The sequence below is a fragment of the Drosophila nasuta genome, chromosome 2R, assembly GCF_023558535.2.
Source record: "Drosophila nasuta strain 15112-1781.00 chromosome 2R, ASM2355853v1, whole genome shotgun sequence".
Lineage (NCBI taxonomy): Eukaryota > Metazoa > Arthropoda > Insecta > Diptera > Drosophilidae > Drosophila > Drosophila nasuta.
Genome location: NC_083456.1, coordinates 29,165,799 through 29,186,508, shown reverse-complemented (window position 1 = coordinate 29,186,508; position 20,710 = coordinate 29,165,799). Strand labels below are relative to the sequence as shown.

At 39.4% G+C, this 20,710-nt stretch overlaps 2 protein-coding genes across 2 annotated transcripts in view; one reads left to right on the top strand and one right to left on the bottom strand.

Annotated features, from left to right (window-relative positions):
* LOC132784090 (uncharacterized) overlaps positions 1 to 16,422 on the top strand; it is a 41,919-nt gene extending 25,497 nt beyond the window's left edge. The window contains exon 3 of the mRNA XM_060789490.1: positions 15,431 to 16,422. Coding sequence (XP_060645473.1) covers positions 15,431 to 16,422 — 992 coding nt within the window. The remainder of the gene's footprint in view (positions 1 to 15,430) is intronic.
* A 704-nt stretch (positions 16,423 to 17,126) lies between these two features.
* On the bottom strand, positions 17,127 to 18,913 carry LOC132784088 (DNA-binding protein Ets97D). Its single transcript, XM_060789489.1, has 4 exons — positions 18,767 to 18,913; positions 18,458 to 18,654; positions 17,679 to 18,402; positions 17,127 to 17,620 (listed from the first exon to the last, which is right to left on the bottom strand). The coding sequence occupies exons 1-4, from the start codon at positions 18,876 to 18,878 to the stop codon at positions 17,187 to 17,189; spliced, it is 1,467 nt and encodes a 488-aa protein (XP_060645472.1). The 5' UTR covers positions 18,879 to 18,913; the 3' UTR covers positions 17,127 to 17,186.
* Between the last annotated feature and the right edge of the window lie 1,797 nt (positions 18,914 to 20,710).

Sequence of the window (20,710 nt, the reverse complement as noted above, 5' to 3'; positions counted from 1 at the left end):
TAGTAAACTCAAGCGCCGCGTGAGTTTGCTAAATGAAACAATGATTTTTATGAATGAATAGCGCTAAATTGGCGATTGCCATAACAACAACAACAAAAACAACAACTCAACCGCAATCGCACTTACAATATTTAATCATTTTTTATTTTTCGTTTTTCAAGCTTTTCGCAATATTTGCAAATGGATTTTGACATCGTCAGCAGCAAAAGCGATCGCCGCTTGACCCCAAAAAAAAATTGACAAAACGAACACAGTAAAAAAATACAGCTTAAATTGATTTTGATTATTTGCTCAACTTGTTGAACTCAATTAATTAACTGAAGATAATTTTTGTCGTGGGTGTCAGGCATCAGGCCAATTGGCCGATTGATAATTGGCTGCGAAATTGTTTTTATACCCGTTACCCATAGGGCAGAAAGAGTATTTTAACTTTGTGTCGGCAGGAAATGAATGCAACAGTAAAGTAAAATAAAGTTATCATATTATTGATCAGCGTCAAAATGTTACTTACTACGGGCCTTAAAAGCTTTGGCTGACAATATGGTATATTTTGTACTCTATGGTATATTTTCAATGTGTATAAATATATACCAAATATAGATTTTGATATACATTCTGGTATTTTTACTCTATCGTAAATATCGACTATATATCAATATACTAAATATAGATTTTGGTATATTTTAGTATTGGTTCGGCATGTTTTTCGGTATATTTTTAATATCAATACCACACTATTTTGATTTTATTCAAAATGGGTAGCGGGTATCTCACAGTCGGGCACACTTTATCTTTCTTACTTGTTTTTTTCTGCTCGAAATTGCGGAGCAAAGTTGAAGGCAAAGGTTCAATGGGATTTTAAATACATTTTTCATTGGCAACAATCAATTAATGTGATCATTTTTTTTTGCTCTCTTTGCAGGTAAGAGACGAATGCCATTTGAAAATGTCTATATAGTATATATATATGAGTAAGTATGTATGTAAGGCAACCATAAAACCCAGCTGAACATTTTATGAGCCAAGTGCCAAAAGCATATTCAAATGAAGTTGCTCACAGGCAGCGTTGAAGCTGAAGTCAAAGTTTTATGCCAAAACAGAAACCAAAACATGTGTCAGACATGTCAATGTGAAAGAGATGGCGCATTGAAGTGTGCGAAAGAGACAGGTTGAAGTTGTGTGTGTGGGGAGGAAGAAAAGTCAAGCTCATTTTTATGCGCAGTTTTGCAGTTTTTTTTTGCTTTTTCGCCGGAATCGCGTATTGCCAAATGCAACAAATGCAAGTTTGCTGCCTGTTGTTGCAGGTTTCCCCCAAAACTGAAGTCAAACTCAAACTTCAACTCAAACTCAAGTCGAAACCCAACTGCAGTCAGCTTATCAGCCCACGAATATCTTTCCATCTGCATCGCGACGCCGGAAATTTCATAATTTAGCTCGTGGTTTTTCGAAATTAAAATGTTACATTTATGAAAATGTATTATTATGTCTAATCGTAAAATGTCATTGAGTGACACTTGACGTTTGACACAACACCCACTCTACTCTCTCCCCTTCCTCCCCCTTTTCGCAGAGGGAAGGAAATTGCCGCCCCTCTGCCTTCACCTTTCATCTTCCGCCTTTGCTTCGTGTTTCTTGGAAGAAAAGTCAACTGCAATGGTGCAGATACAAATTTATTTTGACAGCTCACAATTGTCATCCGCTTGCCACGCATCCCCTTCCCCCTCTCCTTACTCACTCTATGCTGCTTTGGCCCTGCACTAATTTTGTTGATTTAAGCGGCTTTTTGATTGCCACGTTGCACAGCCAAAACCAAAAAAAAATGAAATTGAAATTTTCATTTGTTGATCGTGAGTTGCGCTGCTTTTGCTGCTCTGACTGCTGTTGACCCACCGATCGCAATTATGTCCACAATTCGCGGCCATTTCCGCTCTGCTGCTGCAGCGTTGCATGTTGTTGTGTTTGGGGCATGCAGCACAGAATTGAAAGGCTTAACAGTGGCGCAAAGTGTTTAGTGCTCAAATTGTCCTAGGTATTAAATAATTTTAAGCGAAATTGTTTTGCCATTTATTTCGTTTTTAAATTTCGATTAAGACTGTGTAACAGGTGCGGGCTGAAAATTAATTTATGGCGAGCTGCACCTTCTAATTGTGTGAACAATTACTAATAATTATTTTCGTTTAAAAGATTTTAGTTGAGAATTTAAGAGTAGCGATTATTTAACAATTTTCCAATACTAAGTAGAACACTTTAGAGGAATAATAGCAAATGAAATGTTACAAGTGAACGTGTTTTAAATTATAAAATAAGGAGCACAGGCTAATTTGGCATTTTCTATTAAAATATATCAGTTTAATGAAATATAATAATAGTAGGATTTTATTTGAATTCAAATTTACACTATTATTTTGCAAATCACATTCATAATGTTAATGAAAAACCTTTTAATTGAAGATCTCATTTTTCTGAAAGCTGTTCAAATAAAGATTGCTGTAACATTGTGTGATATTTCTTATTAACTAAGTTCTTTTCAATATATTGAGAGAACATTTTTCTGAAGAATCTTGATTTATTTTGAACATTAATTACAGCAACATTATTTGGCCAGTAATTTGAATATTTATCTAAAGAAAGTCAATGATATAATCTTTATTCACAGTTTAATTTTAGCTTAACTTTTTAACGAAATTAAAGCTCTGTAGCAATACCATTTTTTTGTCATTATTCATTAATTTTTATCTGTTGAATTGCTTAGAAGATTTAGTTAATAATTTGCATACTTCAATTCATTATTTTTGTGTATTTTTCCACACTTGCCACACTGTGCCGCTAATACCCCAAAGTACGTTAATACTCGTAGATATTTCGCTGGGTTTGTTGTCCGTTCACTTTTCGTTGTTGTTGTTGTTGCTGTTCATTCGTTTGGTACTTAAACAAAATTTTTGTATGCACTCGTTCTTTATAAACATTTGTTATTGTTGCTGTGTGTTTTGGCAGTTAAATTGGTTTTATTTTGTACGTTTGCGTTTGCTTTTGCCGTTGCCGTTGCTGTTGCTATTTCTGTTTGTGTAGTTATTGTTGGTTTTGGGGTAATTAAAAGCAGCGTCCAAAGTGCAATTGCTGTGCAGTGGGCTTCATTTACATATGCTCAAACATTTTGCCAGACAAGTGAGTTGCAGCTGCTTCGGTTGTTGCTGCAATGCGTGGGTGTTTCAATTTCCAGTCGAAGCGAAGCACTTGGCTCGGCCACGCCCATAAACCAAGCCTGACCTACTGCACCACAAAAGAGTGAACACAACATGAGCATTTGACTGCTCTCTCTCTCTCTCTCTCTTTCTAACACGCATATATAGTAATAGTTGTTGTGGTCGTAACATTCTGGCATTCGTTCGATAATTCGCTACGCATTTTCAGCATCATTAATTAGCCAAAGTTTCATTAGGCTAGAAAGTTTGAAGTCGTGAAAGTTGCGCCATACCAATCGAAGTATTTTTTTTTGTTTTTCGTTATACTACGATTTGTTTCGATATGATTTCGATTTAGTTGTGCTTCATTTTTTACGATCCAAGTGGAAAGAAAAAAACTAACGGAGCTCAGCATCGACATTACCTTGAGCTCAAACTGCCAAAACTAAGACAAAAACAAAACAGAAAAAAAACTGAAATAAACTCGAGATGCATCCATCCTCAGCCTTCAAAGATCGTTTTTCTTTCTCTCTATGCGAGTGTGTGTGCAACATTCCGAAATGCACTTGAAGCTGCAAGTTTGAGGCTTGGGAAGTGCCACTAGATGTCAGTTGTGGGCTCTACATACGAATACAAGACGAGCACGATAAGTACTCGACATCGACTGCGACTTCGACTTCGACTCTGTCTGCAGCTGCGTCTGGTGGGGTCCCGTATCTCTCTAACATGGTTGCTGCGACTCTCTGTGTTTGGCCTTGTTTTGTGCCCATTTGGCTTTTAACCATTAGAGAGCAAGCAAGCAAGCACACAGAGCCGCGTCGACAAACACGATCAATTGCCTTTAAACACATTTTATTGGCGTCATCAAATTGCGCTGCGCTCTTCTCTGTTCCTTGGAAATCCGCAAATGCAACTTTCCACAGAGCGCGCTTAGAATCTTTGCCTTTAAATGGTCATCCGCTAGCTTGTCATCATCATCATCATCATCATCATCATCATCTTGTTCAAGCTCAAGCTCTAGCTTTAGCTCATTTCCCATCTTTTGCCAGCCATAAATAAAACTCACAGCGACTTCTTAGTTCATTGCCCGCATTCTGTGTGCTGCAATTTGGTGTACAACAAATCCAATCGTTGCCTCTTAAGTTTACTCTCCTCCTCTGTCTCTTTACCACCTCTTGTGAGTGTGCCGAAAAAGCAAAATTAATTGTTGAAACACACCTTTCAAGGAAGCGCGCAGCTCACAAGTCTCTCCTCTCTTTAACTTTGCTTTAGTTTTCTATTTGCACGATTTTTGCCATATTTTCTGTGCTGTGCTCTGCTGTGTGGCACGATCGCAGCACAGACTCCAGCTATGGCGACATTGTGACGTCGACGGCCGTTGTGGTGTGTTTGTGTCGTGCTCGCTGACTGCATCTCTTTTGCACTTTTGTTGCACTGTTGCGCTGTCTGTGTCGCATGGCAGATTATTATCAATTTTTCCTCCTTTAGCCATGACAACGAATATTTCTGTTTCGACATGTGTGAAAATATTTGTATGCGGGATACATTTGTTATGCCCGCTACTCCTAGGGTAGAAAGGTATTATAATTGTGTGCATGCAGGAAATTTATAAAAAAACAAAGAAAGAGAAATATTTCACACCATGAAGTAATATAGTCTATTATAATCTGTCCTAGATACTAAGCACTATAAGAGATAAAGCTATCATTTTATTGTTATTGTTGCAAGACGATCCAGTTTGTTTTTTGATTTACGTTACGCACACGGAAATCGAATAAAAAGAATAGCAGTAGAATGGTCGACTATCTGGTATATTATGTACTCAGTGGTATATTTAGAATGTAGTAGTATATCGATGTTTAAAATAAAGCTTTAGTTACATTTTAGTTCTTTTTTTGTATATTATTTCGGTATATTTCAGAATTTCAGTATATTTATTCGGTATATTTTAGTATATATCAGTGTATTATATATGTATAATAAAAGTAAAACGTTGCGTCAATTTTTTGGTATACTAATTTGGTATAATTAAGTATTTTAGTATATTTGCTCGGTATATTTTAGTATTAAACAGTATATTATATACATATGTATAATTAAAGTAAAAAGTTGCATCAATTTGTTGGTATACTAATTTGGTATAATTCAGTATTTTGGTATATTCAGTCCTTATGCGTTAGCATTCTTTCAGTATCATAATACCGCTTTAGTTCACAATCTGGTATATAATGAATGCGATAGTATATTGATGAAGTTTTCGTTATATTTCCGTATTATTGGTTTATTAAATTGGTATATTTTAATAATAATACTACACTGTTTTGCTTTTATTGAAATTGCCTAGCAAGTATCTCAAAGTCGAGCACACTCGTCTTCTACTTGTCTTGGTTTGTTGTTTGTATCTTTCGCTGACAATACGTAATATGTTTAGAGCAAAAGGGTTTTGATTTGCGAATTGGCAACTGGCGAGTTGTGAGTTGCGAGTGTGGCAAACGTGGCACATCTCAGCTGGCGTCGAGTTGCAGCTGCTGCTGCTGTTGACTGGAAAGAAAAAAAAAAACTCTTTTGACAGTTGCCAACTGGGCATAATTATGCACATATGTTCTGCAGAGGGGGGAGGAGAGCTGTGGCAACTGTGGAATTCGGTCAAGTACTTGCCACTCGCTTAATGCAACTTGGCTGGCAAAGCGACAACAACTCTGGCGGCTGTTCGTTTCGACTCGCTTTGCGACTCCGACTTCGACTCTGAGTCGACTCGGTTTGTTGTTGATTTGATTTGTGTGACATGTGGAAGCTGTCGGGCTGCGCATTATTGACACTCTATCAGCCATGCCTCCTTCTGGGTGCCTTGTAAACAGTTGCAAGTTAAGCGTATGCATATTCATGTATGCAAGAGAGGTAAGCGGCTTGTGGCACACGCAACTCTTTCAACTTTCTACGCATTTGTTACAGTTGCGTTGCCCACGCTTATCATTTTGTGCCCCCAAACACCAAATTTAATTATTTCGCCTGTCTCATGGCAAGTCTGCCAACATAAAGCATTGCTTAATGAGCGGGGAGAAAGAAAGAAAAGACAGTCCAGCAAGAAAGAAAGACAGAAAGAAAGTCAGTTGGGAAGTTCGTGATAACATGTCTCCAGTCATGTCTGGGACCCCTTCATCGAATGCTGGATGACGTTGCTCATCTGCGTTGTGTTGTGGCCTCGATGGGCTTTCAATGAGGCAGCAGCAGCTGCTGCTTGTTAATGTTTTGCTCGCTTGTTGCGGCTACCGTTTGACATACGGCGAAGAAATCACTTTGAGGCCAACAATCATTTAACGAAAATATGCTTAAGTCGAGACGAGTTGAGTTGTGGCAACAACATACATCAAGAGCCACAACTAATTTGTATCTTAAGCTGCGCATTTCACTTTCTTTGCCAAATAAAAAGGTGAACAAAAAGAAAAGCTCTTTCTATTGTCGTCGGTCTTTTTGCCAACTGCAATTATTTGGCTAATTGGATGAGGGAGAGAAACGCAGGAGGAAGAGAAGGAGGAGCAGATGCTGCTCATTATAAACGTCCACTTTCGCCACGCTGTCAACATGCATTAGAGTCCAAGACAGCAAACAAAAAAAACATTAAAACAGCAGCCACGAGCATTAAACAAAACGCCTCTGAATAAATTGAAATTAATTCAAATTGATAAAGAGGCAAAGCCAAAGCCAAAACCTGCCAGGCTAAATGAAATTATCGCCACGTTTTGCCGCAATCGCAATTTTTTGCCGCTTGCCATTTGCTGTTTGCAGTTTGAGTTCAGCGTTTAGCTAAACAATTTGCAGACCAAAATGCGCTTAGCTCATGCGTTGCATTTGGCTGTCGATGCATGCCGCATGCGGCATGCCACATTGCGCAAGTGCAGCCAGCGAATCGGCGGCCCACTGGACAACAGCAACAACCAACAACAACAAGCAAACATTGGTCTGTTAGACCGGTCTCCAAAAGCAGCAGAGCGCGTGTGCAACGTTGCGCAGATTTTGTCGCATTTTTTCACCAGATATTTGTTTTCATTCAACTCCTCGAATCTCCCCCTCTCTCTCTCTCTCTCTCTCTCTGTCTCTTGGTTGCATTTGATGTAACCGCCAAACAATTTGAACTTTTGGCTTTACGCTCACTCCCACTCGCTGCTCTAGGGGGATTTGGTTTCCTTTTTTAAATGGTACGACATTTCGTCATGCTAATCAGCTTTTCAGCCAACTTGTTGCCTAATTGGCTAAGATGGCATTATGGAAAGTTGCGAAACTTACTTCTAACTCTGACTCAGCCAAGTGTAAAGCAAGTCTCTAGATATATAAAATTTTAATCTAATATGAAGTGCTGACTAGTGGAAACTCGTTTAATTAATCGATTAACTATTCGCTGGTTGCGAAAACATGAAATTCGCTTGGGTGGAAAATGTTCGTCACAAGGTTTTATAGGCATGAAAGTTAACATACTTTTTCGTTTTTTTTTTGTTTTCTGGCCTTGCATTGATTTTTTGTTACAAATTTGTATAAAAGTGAATCATGCTGATTGGAATGCGTAGCTGAAGTATAATTGAATTAACCTTGCAAAAAGAGTTCATATTAAATAATAAGTGATGTATGGCGTATACGTAATATTTGTTATTTTCAATATAAATTGTAAATGAATGAAATTAGATGTATTCGGTATATAAGAAGAGCTTTTAAAGATAATGCAGTTGAACAAAGAAAGTATCTTTTAATAATAGATATAAAATATGAAGTATATTTAATGTAGTTGGAAAATTAGAAAAGCTTCGAAAGATTCTGAATTGAAGATAAAGAAAGCATTTAGTTATATATACAAAATATTAAGAATTTTGAATTTAAATTGTTGCTAAGGAAATTTAATATATGTGCATAAAGAATATGGAGTAACTAAAGTATCTTTTAGACATAAAGATTATGGTCTAATTAAATCTGAAAGATCTGTAGGATATTTTGTAATATCTTAGTTCCTATTCTTATTAATATTAATAAATTATTTGTCTTCAAAAAGCAGCTGATAAAGTCAATATTTTTTTATATAGAAGCTCACGCATCAAACAAATAATCTCAAAGAAGCATAGGATACTTTTTAATAGCTTAGATTATTTGTTGAATATGTTAAAATAGATAAAAAGTATATCTTATATATAAAATATTATTTAAAATCCATTTTAATAGTTCCCTCTTACCAACACACACCAAAGTATCTGCAAGATACAAAAGGTTAGCTTGCTACGCAATGCTTGAAATACACTTCTACAACAGATTTCCAAATAGTGGCGCAGTTGAACTAATTGCCAAATATTACTCACTGAAGTGTAAGCAATTTTGGCCACATTACGCTTCACTGTTGGCCTTTAAATTATGGAGGCCACAAATTCAGTTGTTGTTGTTGTTGGGCCCCGTAGAGAAGGAAAATTGTGTTTGCTCTAATGCTGCAGTAATTAAATTAATGAAGTAAACACTTTGGTAATAAATTCAGTGTTCTCCAGCTAGACGTAACTTCTGCGTGTGTGTGTGTGTTTGATTATAGATCAGATCAGAGATCTGTTGGCTTGATTGATATTTGCTGTAATTGCAATCAAGTCAATGCCAAAGTCGTTCTCTGTTTTTGTATTTTCTTTATCGCATTTGCATGTACTAATTTATATTTATAAGCAAATACAACAACAACAACAGCAAATATAAGGTACCGAGTATGTTTATTATGCTAACGTGTGCGGCCTATCTACAAATTATGCAAATGACAGTGGGACGATGTCGTTGAAGTTGACGACGACGCGACTTCGACGGCGGCGTCGACGTCACGCTTTGTCAAGCCAATTGTCAATTGCCAATTGTGACATTGTTTAAACAATTTCCCTCTGCGGCGGCTGCGCAATTTGAAATTTATTTACTTTGTCACCCTACACAGAGAGTGCAGCTCGTTTCCCTCCCTTTGCCTTTGCCTTGCCTCCCATCTCCATCTGGTAAGCAAGCTTTGCAGCTTGTGTGGGCTTCGAGTACAAGGAACTGCAAACTGCAAACTGCGTGTACATGAAACAATTAAACTCAACATGCATTAATGTCAAGTTATTCGCGCTGTGCCGGCAATTAGAGGCTAAGTTGCAAGCGGGGCAACTCAACAACCAAACGTTCAACGCATGCGCATTGAGCAGTAAATAACCAACAAACAACAACAATAACTGTGTACAACAAACAACACAACAACAACACACAACAACAACAAACAATCAACAGCTGACAGCTGCAGTTGTAAATTTGATTTTTATGGCTAGAAACATGTTGCCAATTGGCCAGCAGCAAACGCATTTCGACCAACAACCAACAACTAGCCAACCAGCCAAACAAGTTGACTGAATAGCATTTTGCGATGTCTGTCACCAGCGAATGCAACTGCAATCAGCTTGCAACGTGCAACGTGCAACGCTTGCAACATCATGTCTTGATTTTGACGTCTTTTGAGGTGTTAATTTGGCCATAGTCGGTGAATGTTTCAATGCTTTCTGCGCATGTCAACGAAATGGAAAGATGCAGCAAGCATTGAATTCAAGATAGATTGAAGATTGAAGTGCGTCTTCAAGATTGATGTGATCTTAAAGTGTTCTTTTTATTAGAAATGTTTATGCTCATTATTATTAGTTAGCAAAAAGAAAGCTTAGCATAGAAGATGGAAAAAAGGTACTTAAAGGTGATAAAAATAGGTTACATAAAAGAAATAGTCTACGAAAATAATAGTCAAATTGTATATCAAAAGTCCAATTTAAGAACCATTTTGCATACAATTGTAAACCACTTTAAAACAAATTTAATTTTTACGACTTTGCAACAAATGTCTAATAGAGCTACTAAGAATAAAATACAGTGTTTTGCTCTGATTTTATTAGTTCGTTCATCTTTTTGTTTATGACTAAAAGTTTTCTTAACTAAGGAGGAAAATGCCTGTAGGCCCATATAATTTTAGCTCAGGTTTTTACAAGCGTTTTAGCAGTACTTAGATCTATATACTTAAAGTAAAATACTTATATTATTTTTAGGCTTCAACTTAAGCTTAGTCTTCACGTTCGTTTAATCATATCAATGCTTGAATAATACATGATATAAACTGCTAATGATTCTCAGCCGAAATCTTTCCATTTGTTTTAAAAAGATTCCTGAATTTTAATCATTAACGAAATAATTAAACTATTCACGTAATCTTTCCATTTTTTCTAAGAAGATTCCTGAATTAATGAAGTAATTAAACATTTCAAGTATTCTGGACTAAAAGTAATCAATCCATTCTAAATACATTCCTAAAGTTTTGCAATTAACAAAATAATTAAATATGTTGAATGCATCTAATAAATGCATACACATAAATTATTCTGCAATTTGAAAGCTGTCATCTGCAAGCTGAGTTCTGCAAATGAAACTGCATCTGCAGAGTCAATCTTCAAATTAAGCGCAAACTTTATTTTGTCAGCTGCATTTTAATTAGTTTTTTTATTCTGCTTGCGGCCAAAACGAATTACGACACAATAATAACAAAGAACAACGAAACCAAATACACAAAATGTTGCTGGTTGCTGGTTGTTGCTGTTGTTGTTGTTATTGTGTCTGGCTTCGTCTGTCCAGCAAGAGAATCGTGACAATAATGCAAAAATCGAAACGAATCGCAACGTATCTGAAAACCGACAAATTTCAAATGAACAGCAACAGCAACGAGCCGCAGCGAGAGTCGCAGAATTAAGCAATTTATCAACAAAACAGCAATAACAAAAGAAATGTGAATTCACCTCCAGCCGAAATAATTTATAATAAATTGTCGCTTGACGTGTTCGTTGCTTGATCTTGACTCGCCGACTTATTGGCAATTAAAAAAGGCGCCCCAAAAAACCCAAGAATGAGCCACAGAGTTAGCTACTCCTCCCCCTTCCCTCCTTCTGTCCCCCTCTCAGCTGCCTTCTCTTCTGCTAGCTGTAAGAACAACGTTCAATTTATGGAGGTCACGAACTTCAGACAACAAGCAATAACAACAACAACAACAAGAACAACACAGTCTTCGTCGCTGGGTGTGTGAGAACTGCAAACAATTTGTTCACATTTTGCCAAAGGTCAGTCTAAGGTCCGACTAACTTGACGATAACTAATAGTTACCGTGTGTAATGTGCAACTTGGTAGCAAATATGTGTAGTCAGATAATATTGTGAAAAATGTGTGGGAAAAAGTTACGATCAAGAGTTGTGCTAGACTTGCGAGTTACTCACTAATCATAGAAATTTAAAATATTAACTTTGATTTAGCTTCTTACAACTTAGCAATTTTGTTTTATATGTTGATCAACAAGTTTAGGAAAATGTTTATGATAAAAGATATAAATATTGTATATACAAAGTTTCTTAGACTGTACTTTCTCTGTAATTGATTGTTTAATTTCTTTAGAGATATTAAAAAGCATGACGTCTTAGGAATTTTGGTGATTGTTAGAAAAATCGTCATAGTAATTCTTTTCTATAAGAAAGTGTCGTAGTAGCTATATTTTTTGTACTCTAGGGTTTATTTTGAATGTAGTACTATATCAATATACTATATATAGCCTTTGGTATGCTTTAACATTTTTGTGGTATATTAATTTATTACATTTTTAGAATAACGCCGTACAGTTTTTGCTTTCATTCAAAATGGCTAGCGGGGATCTCACATTCTAACACTCTTCTGTAGCTTTCTTACTTTTTTTGTATATATTTTTAGACAATTACTAAGATTTATAATTAAATCAACGTTCTCAATTTACATTTTTGTAATGATATTTTATTTATTTATTATATTAAATCTAGTACTTAATACTACATTTAAATAGATACTACATTTAAATACATTGAATATAGAATAATGACATATTTAAGTATTGTTGATCCTTTAATAATCAAAGTTTAATTTAATGTATCTTAGGGATATTTTGTGCTTAACTTTTATAGTCTTCACAATTCAGGTGTTTTTAAGAACTGCCGATCAAGAAATTGGAAAGTCCATTTATACTTTATAAAGCCGTTACATTTCCCTTAGGTACCGACTATAAAAAGTTCAATCGATTTTATCGCTGCATTTAATTTTTGTCTGCCATAATTTGGCACAATTTGCTTTTGCAGTTTCTGCGGGTTTGTTTAAAATTCTTGCTGCCGCTCTGTCACATGTCGCTAAAGATGCTTATTAAGGGAACTTTGCTGGTTGCTCTTAACTCTCTCCCCCCTCTTCCCCTATCTCTGCTTGTTACCTGCGTTATCTCTCAGCTTGTCCTTTGCCGCTTTTTGGTTGCCGCCCATTTGAAATGGCGACGCTTTTTTTGTGTTGTCTTTTGTTGCGCTTACTTGGTTGGTTGCATGTGGCATGCGGTTTTGTTGCTGTTTTGTTGTTATTGTTGTGGCATCTACTCGTGTACTCGTACTTGTGGCTGTTGCAAAACTGAAGTGCAGTTTGCTTAGGGCGTACTTAAGTACCGTTATTTTAATAAACGCCGCCCGAGCATGCACAACTCCACTCGCTCTTTAAAGCCCTTGCCTTCGTCTCTCTGCCCCTTTGGATCGCTCTGATGTCTACTTGGCTTTACGCTTTGCGTTTTTGGGTAAAAGTTTTGCGTTGCTTTTCCTCACCTTTGAGAGACTTTCTTCCACCAAATGCGCCCCAGAAAAAGAAAAAAAAAAGCAAAATACACAGCGCAGCGAGAGGAAGCGAAATTGAATCGCAGCTGGCGGCAGCAAAATCACGTTGCGAGTTCAAAGCATTTTGTGGTAAATTATGAAGCAGGCAAAAGTTCCCGTCTCCGTCTCTGTCTCAAGCGGACACAATAACAATTTGGCAACGCCCACGCGAAGCATAAACTAAACGATTTGTTTAAACAAATTTAAATGGTATTTGTATGGCACTCAATTTGCTGACTATTTACTTAGACGTTGTCGCGTTTGTCTTTGCAACTTTTGCCGCTTTGCTCTTCTGCTCTTGGCTGCTAAGCAAACTGTCAACTGCGCCCTAAATTGACAAACAGACTTGGCTTAAGCTGCCACGCCCTTTACAGCCTGCTGTCATTGTCTGTCTAGTGTCTGGCTGACAGCGGCACCTTCAGCGTATTCAGTTTCAGTTTCACAGTTGCACTGATCAGCGCACTAGATAACACAATTTCAATTACGCTCTCACATGGAACGACCTTGACGCTGAACCAGTTTAATTAGCTATAGAACTACAGCTCTGCCCTCCACTTTGCTCCTCCCTCTAAGCTGCTATTAGTTGATAAACCTTTTTCATTATAATTGCCAATGCTTGAGTGAAAGTAATTTGGCTTTTGACACGCCTAGATAATACCCACAACAACAGATGAGAGGGAGAGCTTAATTCACATGCTTAAAAGACTTCTCCAGCTTCCAGATTCTGTGACTCATCAGCCAAGTGTAGACGGTAGAAAGTTTAAACATTGATCCACGCTTGTTGTTGCTGTTGTTGTGGTTGATTTTTATTTGGTCATTATGGAATCTTTCACAAGCCAAGCCAAGCCAAAAACAAACACACATCTTTAACACTTGTCTGCGACATTGAGAGAAATCCGAGTTGTAGAATTGTGGAAAAATAATTGAATTTTGATATACATCTAGAGAGAAGATCGATGGCAATTATGTGGCAAGTATAACAAATCAATTGAGTTTGCCGTCAGGTTGTTGTAGTGCATTTGTTATGCATGCATGCCACATCGAGAGCAATTTGAAATGCAATTCAGCTGAAAGGAGTCGCTGAAAGCAATCTTCCATTTAATAACCAATTATCGTTGATCAACTGCACGCCCAGCGAGAGAGAGAACCAAACCCACTTGGGACACATCCACAGACAGACGGCGAAAAGGAGCAGCAGACAATAATATCAATTACGAGTTACGATTACGACTGATTATTTGCCAGAGAGACTCAACTCAGTTGGCTGCTTGGGAATTGGTCATGGTCAAGGCAAAGACGAAGGCGAAGGCAATGCAACAATGTTGCTTTGGGGGTTGTGTCTGATTAGCGCCTAAACAAGTTAATGCCATTGATGATGATTTCGATGCTGAGGAGGAGGCAAAAGCAACTTCAACATTGACTTCAACTGCAACTGCAACTGAAACTGAAACCGAACGAACGCCCAATGCATGGCAATGGCAATGAGACAGGCTAAAACCAAGACCACGTTCACATATTGTACGTGCAATGCAGAGTCTGCTTTCCTGGCCAAGATAAATGGGGCAGCTGCTGATCGAGCTGCTTGGGAGTCGTCGCATTGCGTTGCTGCAGTTGTTGTCAGTTGGCGACTCCAAAAAGCTTTTGATGTTGCGCGACAAATAACACACGAAGACGACGGACGACTGAACGATTCATGTTGAACTTTCCCACTGCCCCAACGTCGCTACGCTAGTCTCTTCCTAGAATATGTAGCATCTGTCTCCAACTCTTTTCCCCGCTTTTGTTTGTCCAACACTTCATATCTTCTTCATATGTTAATGTTGTCGCCGTTGTCGCTGTCGTTGTTGTCGCTGTGTTTGCTTAAACCAAAAGCTAAATAGGTTTGTGTTGTTGGTTTTACCTTGAAAACTGGCCAGTTACAAAGCCCAGTTAAGCTGAAAAAGGCGTAGCACTTAATGCTCTAAGCATAACACTGACCAACAAGGTTCTATGACCACAACATCAAGCTGAACTTTGTCATAGGTTTATAAGACAAACTTTAAATGCGTCGCATCTAGCAGTGTTGTCATTGAATTTCAAAGCTCTAGCTTTTGTGGTATCTGAAAGATACGAGTTCAAACAAGCGGACAGACAGACAGACGGATGCTTTTGCTTATGTCAACTCGCCTAATTGATTAATTTATGGCGTCGAAATTGGCTTTGTCTGCGCATTATAAACAATTTCGATAGCCAAAAAATGAATATAAATATGTAAAGTAAATAAACAAACTTCATTGTTATTAAGTTCTTAGTTTTAGTTATTATCTTTTTATGTGTGCTACCTTTAGTCTGCTGTCTAGTGTAATTGCCTGTTTAGTGCTAATTCTCGGCGCATGACGACGACTTAATTTGCGGCCATTCATTAATGTTGCTTAGAACTCTGTCTGCATGCAAATGCTGGACAATTATGATGATTCAACTAGCGCTAATTGACAGAACCCCTCAATTGTTGATTACACACATTAAATAAAACCTTTCTCCTCTCTCTCTGTCTGCTTTCAGGCTGCCCGGCAACGACGAGCTCGCACTGTGTGCGCTGCAACAAGGCGGGATGCATCAAGTGCCCCACGTACCTGGTCACAGACACACGCCAATGTGTGGACCAATGTCCCGCTGGGTATTTGGAGCAATGGTCCGCCCACACCGAGTTCATGGGTCGCGTCTGTGTGCCCACAGGTTACTCGGGTCCGCTGATGGCAGCGCTAGCCGGACTTCTAGGTGGCTTCCTCGTTTGTCTGTCGCTGCTCGCCGTGGCCGTGATGTTGGTGCGTCGCAAGCGCCGTCGCAAGTCCGTCAAGCAGAAGCTCATCAATGAGAACACAATGGATCGGGCGGATTTCATGCGTCAACTCAACGAGATGCGTCCCAATGCCGAGTATTTCCTCGCCATGCTCAACGACACACGTCGCCAAATACGCAAGCTGTATTTGTCGGGTGAAGTGGCTGCAGCCAATTCGTATCGTCCCATTGTGCGGGATCTCGCCAAGCTGCTGATACTGCTCAATAGACCCATCGAGTTGATTCCCACGCCGCCACATGATTGGGCGCGTCTGTATGCGTGGTCGGAGCAGGCGCTGGAGCGCTACAAGCCGCAAGTGGGTCACCTGATTGACTTCTTCCAGGCCTCGCATACAGCTGGTGGCCAAGAGGTGCTCTATGCAGCGCCCAATAAGAAGCATCCCAGTCACAGCATCTATCGCCAGCAGCAGCAGCATCAGGCGGCGAATGCGCAGAGCAATCAACTGGGCGGCGATCTGTTGCCCGGGGATCGCAACAGCAGTGCGTCGGCACAGCAGAAGTTGCATCTGTTTGGTTCGCTCATCAGTCTGCATGAGTTTGAGGAGCCGCGTGCCTCGGATCCGTTTGGCAGCAGCTTCAATACGCTGAAGAGCGGCAATCTCATATCGGATCTCAATGCCAGTTCGCTGTGGCTGGAGGATGAGTTCTATAAGCTGGGCTTTCGACCGCAGGACGAGATTACGACTGAGCTATAATAGTTGGCCGCTTATAACATAATCTATACGTACATACATACAATTTTAAACACATGTGTTAATCTTAACTTTAATCCGAAGTATTAATCCTAGCACAAAAAATGCAGCTGTCGTCGCTACACAACAAAAACACAAAATGTGCAGCGATCTGATCAGCGAAACACACACAAAGTTGACCACATTCCGTCAGGCCATCATCATCATGAAATGAAAACTGAGACGCACATTTAGATAACGAGTCGCTAAATGTTAACGTTTAGTTTAGTTTAGTACACTTGTATAACTATAACTACAATTAGTTAGTTAGTGTCTAGCCTAGAGAGCGAACTAGTCAAGTAAAATCACAGAAAGAGAGTTTATGAATATCGCGTGAAATGAATTGAATTTTTTTTATGGATTTTACAAAAATCGCCAACAAAATCATGTAACGATGTAAACAATGAACAAATTACATATATGTATCGAGAGCTAGGAGCTAATGAATATATCTTATCATAACTTATAGTACCTACCATATGTATATGATATTTATAGAGATTATAATGCTTAGTGAATATGAATACAACACACACACACATATATACCATAGTAGTACATTATATGAACAATAAAAAATATGTTGTGCTTAAGTCGAAACTCTACAAATGTCTTATTGATCTACACTAACTAACTAACAACAGTTTCAGCTGTCGCTAAGGCGCTTCGTATTTCCATAGAATGCTGGGATCCTGCTTCTTGATGTCGATGTCGTCATCGTCGTCAGGTCATGTTGCCTCATTGCTGGCCTCCTTGCGTGTCGTCTGCAGATGATCTGTCCATTTGCGCTCGTTTACCAAGCGTGACAACTCGCAGGCATCGTAGCCAATTAGTAGCTTTAGATCACAGTCGAACTTGTAGGCAAACCGCTTGCCCGACACCTTGGATATCATGTCGCCATCGTAATAGTAACGCAACGCACGCGACAACTTCTCATAGTTCATGGCGGGTTTGTTCTTCTTCTCGCCCCAAAGGCGTGCCACACGATCCGGATCGCTCAGCTTGAACTCGCCATCGGTGCCCACCCATTCTATGATATCTGTGTGCTCGCTGTCCGTGAGTATTTCGAGCAGAAATTGCCACAGCTGTACCTGGCCATTGTTGCCTGAACCAATGCTGTTGTGATGACTGGGACTCTGCGGTGCCGGCGAACTCTCCGAGGCTTGGGAAAGAAAGTTTACGCTTAAGACAGAACAAATAAACAAGTTGTGCCTACTTACAGTCATTGCTTTTAACACTCTGATATGATTTACGCATAATACGCTGCTCCAGGCCTCCTGTGCTTGTCGTCGTCGCCGACATTGTGCCCGCTGGTTTCGTTTGCTTGGGTTTGCGCAACTCCTCCGCCTGTTTGTGCACCACAGAAACAAAGTTGCACTCCTTGAGTAACTGCAAATGCGTCCAGAACACATTGCCCGGATCACGCGGCAGCTTGCGACTAAACTCCTCGTGCGTCATGGCGCACAACGCTTGTCCATTGATGTACCACGCATCCACGTTAAGATCACGCAGCTCAAATTCCTTAATAGCCCATTCCAGCCAATGGGCAACATGCGCTTGCGACCATTCACTGACTGCTTCGGGTATTTTGAGGCGTATTTGCTCACGCTTGAATTTGCTGTCGAGCACCCAGTTGAGCACCGGTTTCGTCACCTCGCCATCCGCATCTTTGTCGTCGTCGGTGACTTCTACCTCAGCCACTTCCTCCTTGATCTTTTGTTTTTTGGAAGCTTTGCTTGGACTATCGCTTGTCGAGCTCTTGTCGCTGTCCTGCATATGCGGTTGTGAAGCTTCCTCAATGGCTAGCGTGGCCAGCGCTGCCTCTGTGGGCTTCAGCACGTCCGCAATATTGATTTTCTTGCGTATCGTTTGGATTTGCACATTGATCTGCACCAAGCCCTCGCCCTTGACACACTGATCCACCAGATTCTTGTGCGGCTCCAGCTGCAAGTTTGTTAATTAGCTTACTATGGTGATATGCTATAATCTTTAGGCTTACCTCCTGTGCATCCTGCAGGCAGAATGTGTAGTAATGCAGCTCCACGCCAATCTTTTGCTCCACCAGCTTCTTCAGCGTGCTCAACGGTTCCCGGATGTCCATGTGCACAATGATAATGTCATCTGGTTCATTTTCCACATCATTGCCATCCTCATAGATGTTCGTTTCCTCAAAGATTTCACTCGCCATCACTTCCTCTGCAAATGTGTAAGCAAACTTTTAGCTCTCACTTTTCACAATGAGACTTCCAAGACACAAACTCTGGCAACTGTTGCTCGCTGCAGCTTGGACGTGGTTTCTTTTACTTACCCAGACCACCTGAGCTTAGGCGCCGTATTAACTCATCGGACAGGTCGTGGTTGCCTTCCATAATTAATTGTTTACAATTTACAGCGATTTTAACAAATTCCGTGCGTCTCATTTGCCAAACAATCAGAATGTGTCCAGATTCTAGCACTGGAATGTAACGTTTGGTATTTTTTAGCACATTTTTTGAAGCAGTGCTGCCAACTTGATGTGTTATAGCATTCAGCTTTGTAGCGGCAGCAAAGTTTGGCGGTTGCGCATTTGGATTTAAATACTAAGAAATACATTCATAAAATTTAGTTTAAATGGTAACTAATATAAATAAAATCAAATTGTTTATATAAGTTTCATTATATGATAATACTAAGAAATAAATTGTATTTTAATTTTATAACTTAAGCGTGTACGAAACGAAAGAATGCCATTGCTATTTTTGCATTTCGCATAACTAATAAAAATAACATTCTATTTATGTGCTTCTTGGAATGTTAGAAATAACATTTCAATTTGGCAACGACAATGAGAAACAATCAAAAAGCAGCTATCAAAAAACAATATGGAAATTTCGTTTGATCAGCTTTAATTGTCGACAATGATGATGATGCTCACGCAGCAGCTAATAAGGAAATTTATGATCTTGTCTGACTGCTGACCAAATTGTCACTGGCAGGGAAGTGATTCACAAAAACCAGCAATCTATGCACTCATCGGAGTGCTGTTGAAATTAATTAAATGCTTGGCATATTCATTGATAAACACACTAACAAATGGCACTCATAACGCCCACTTTGAATCGAGTGGCACACTCCAAACGGGGTGGAGACAATGAGCCAATGAGACAATTGGCAATGTTTGTCTAACAGCGCATTGAGGAAGTGCATGGCCAACGATGGATTGGTGTTTTGTAAGTGGAGCAGAGATTGATAAAATGCCAGAGAAGTACATACACATACTTCAGTCAGTGTGTCAGTTGAGGCACAATGACTGCCAATTGTCTTATCAGGCGAGGGAAACAGGGTGTAAAACACAGTAAACCAATTTGTCGACACTTCAAGTGCAAAGCGCACTTGTTGAAACAAACGATTTTCCATGTTGTCCCCCCCATTCCCATCTTCCCCCGTCTGGAGTGCAAGTGAAGCGTGTGCGAATAACATTCATTACCTCATTGTTGACACAGTTGCGAGAATCGCTTTTGATGTTTGGGTATTTGCAAAACTTCAGTCTTAATGAGCATTGCCATCAATGTTTACCAAATGCGCCATTTTGTGTGCGAATTTCTCCCCTTGCTCTTGGTAAGTGATGCAGACCAAAATGCTGACTTCAGCCTCTGACTCTGACTCTGTCTATGGAAGTTGACTCATTGTCAATAGAGATAGAGAAGTGTGTAACCACAAACAATAAGTGTTAGTCACTTTTTGGGTAAGAAAAACTGACTATTCAAATCAGCTGCACTCCTTATTCCGGTCTGCATAGTTGTGACCTTCACTCCGACGTAAGCTGATACTGATCACAATCGGCAAGACAAACATCAAATAGACATTTAACTAGCACAAAGTGTCTAGGTCATGCCGTGGCTCAGACAGCTGCAGTTTGAGGAGAAACTGAGCCTAAACTTTTCGCCCAAAATATTGATATGTACTTGTATTATGCGGCCTAAGCCAACAACATTCTCAAAATAATTCGCTAGGGAATGAAGAAACAACAACAACAACAAAAAAGAATAAAACCATAAAACAAAATTATGCGCAGTCATTGTGGCGCCGGCACGGAACCAACATTCAACTGTCTGAGTGTATGTGTGTGTGGCACAAACAACCCCTTGGAGGCGCCTCAGGATTATTGGACGCCACGGCGACACACACAGCGCATTCAACTCGCCAGCGACCATTGCGTCACTAGAGAACTGAACTAGCCAAGCTACCAGAAGAGAGAAATTAAATCAATAGG

What these genes read in the sequence shown, in the direction of transcription:
- LOC132784088 (XM_060789489.1), bottom strand. Translation starts at nt 18,878, where the DNA reads ATGAGACGCACGGAATTTGTTAAAATCGCTGTAAATTGTAAACAATTA. An exon ending in CCTAAGCTCAGGTGGTCTGG is followed by an intron (nt 18,655 to 18,766) that starts GTAAGTAAAAGA and finishes ACACATTTGCAG; the next exon opens with AGGAAGTGATGGCGAGTGAA. An exon ending in GCCTGCAGGATGCACAGGAG is followed by an intron (nt 18,403 to 18,457) that starts GTAAGCCTAAAG and finishes ACAAACTTGCAG; the next exon opens with CTGGAGCCGCACAAGAATCT.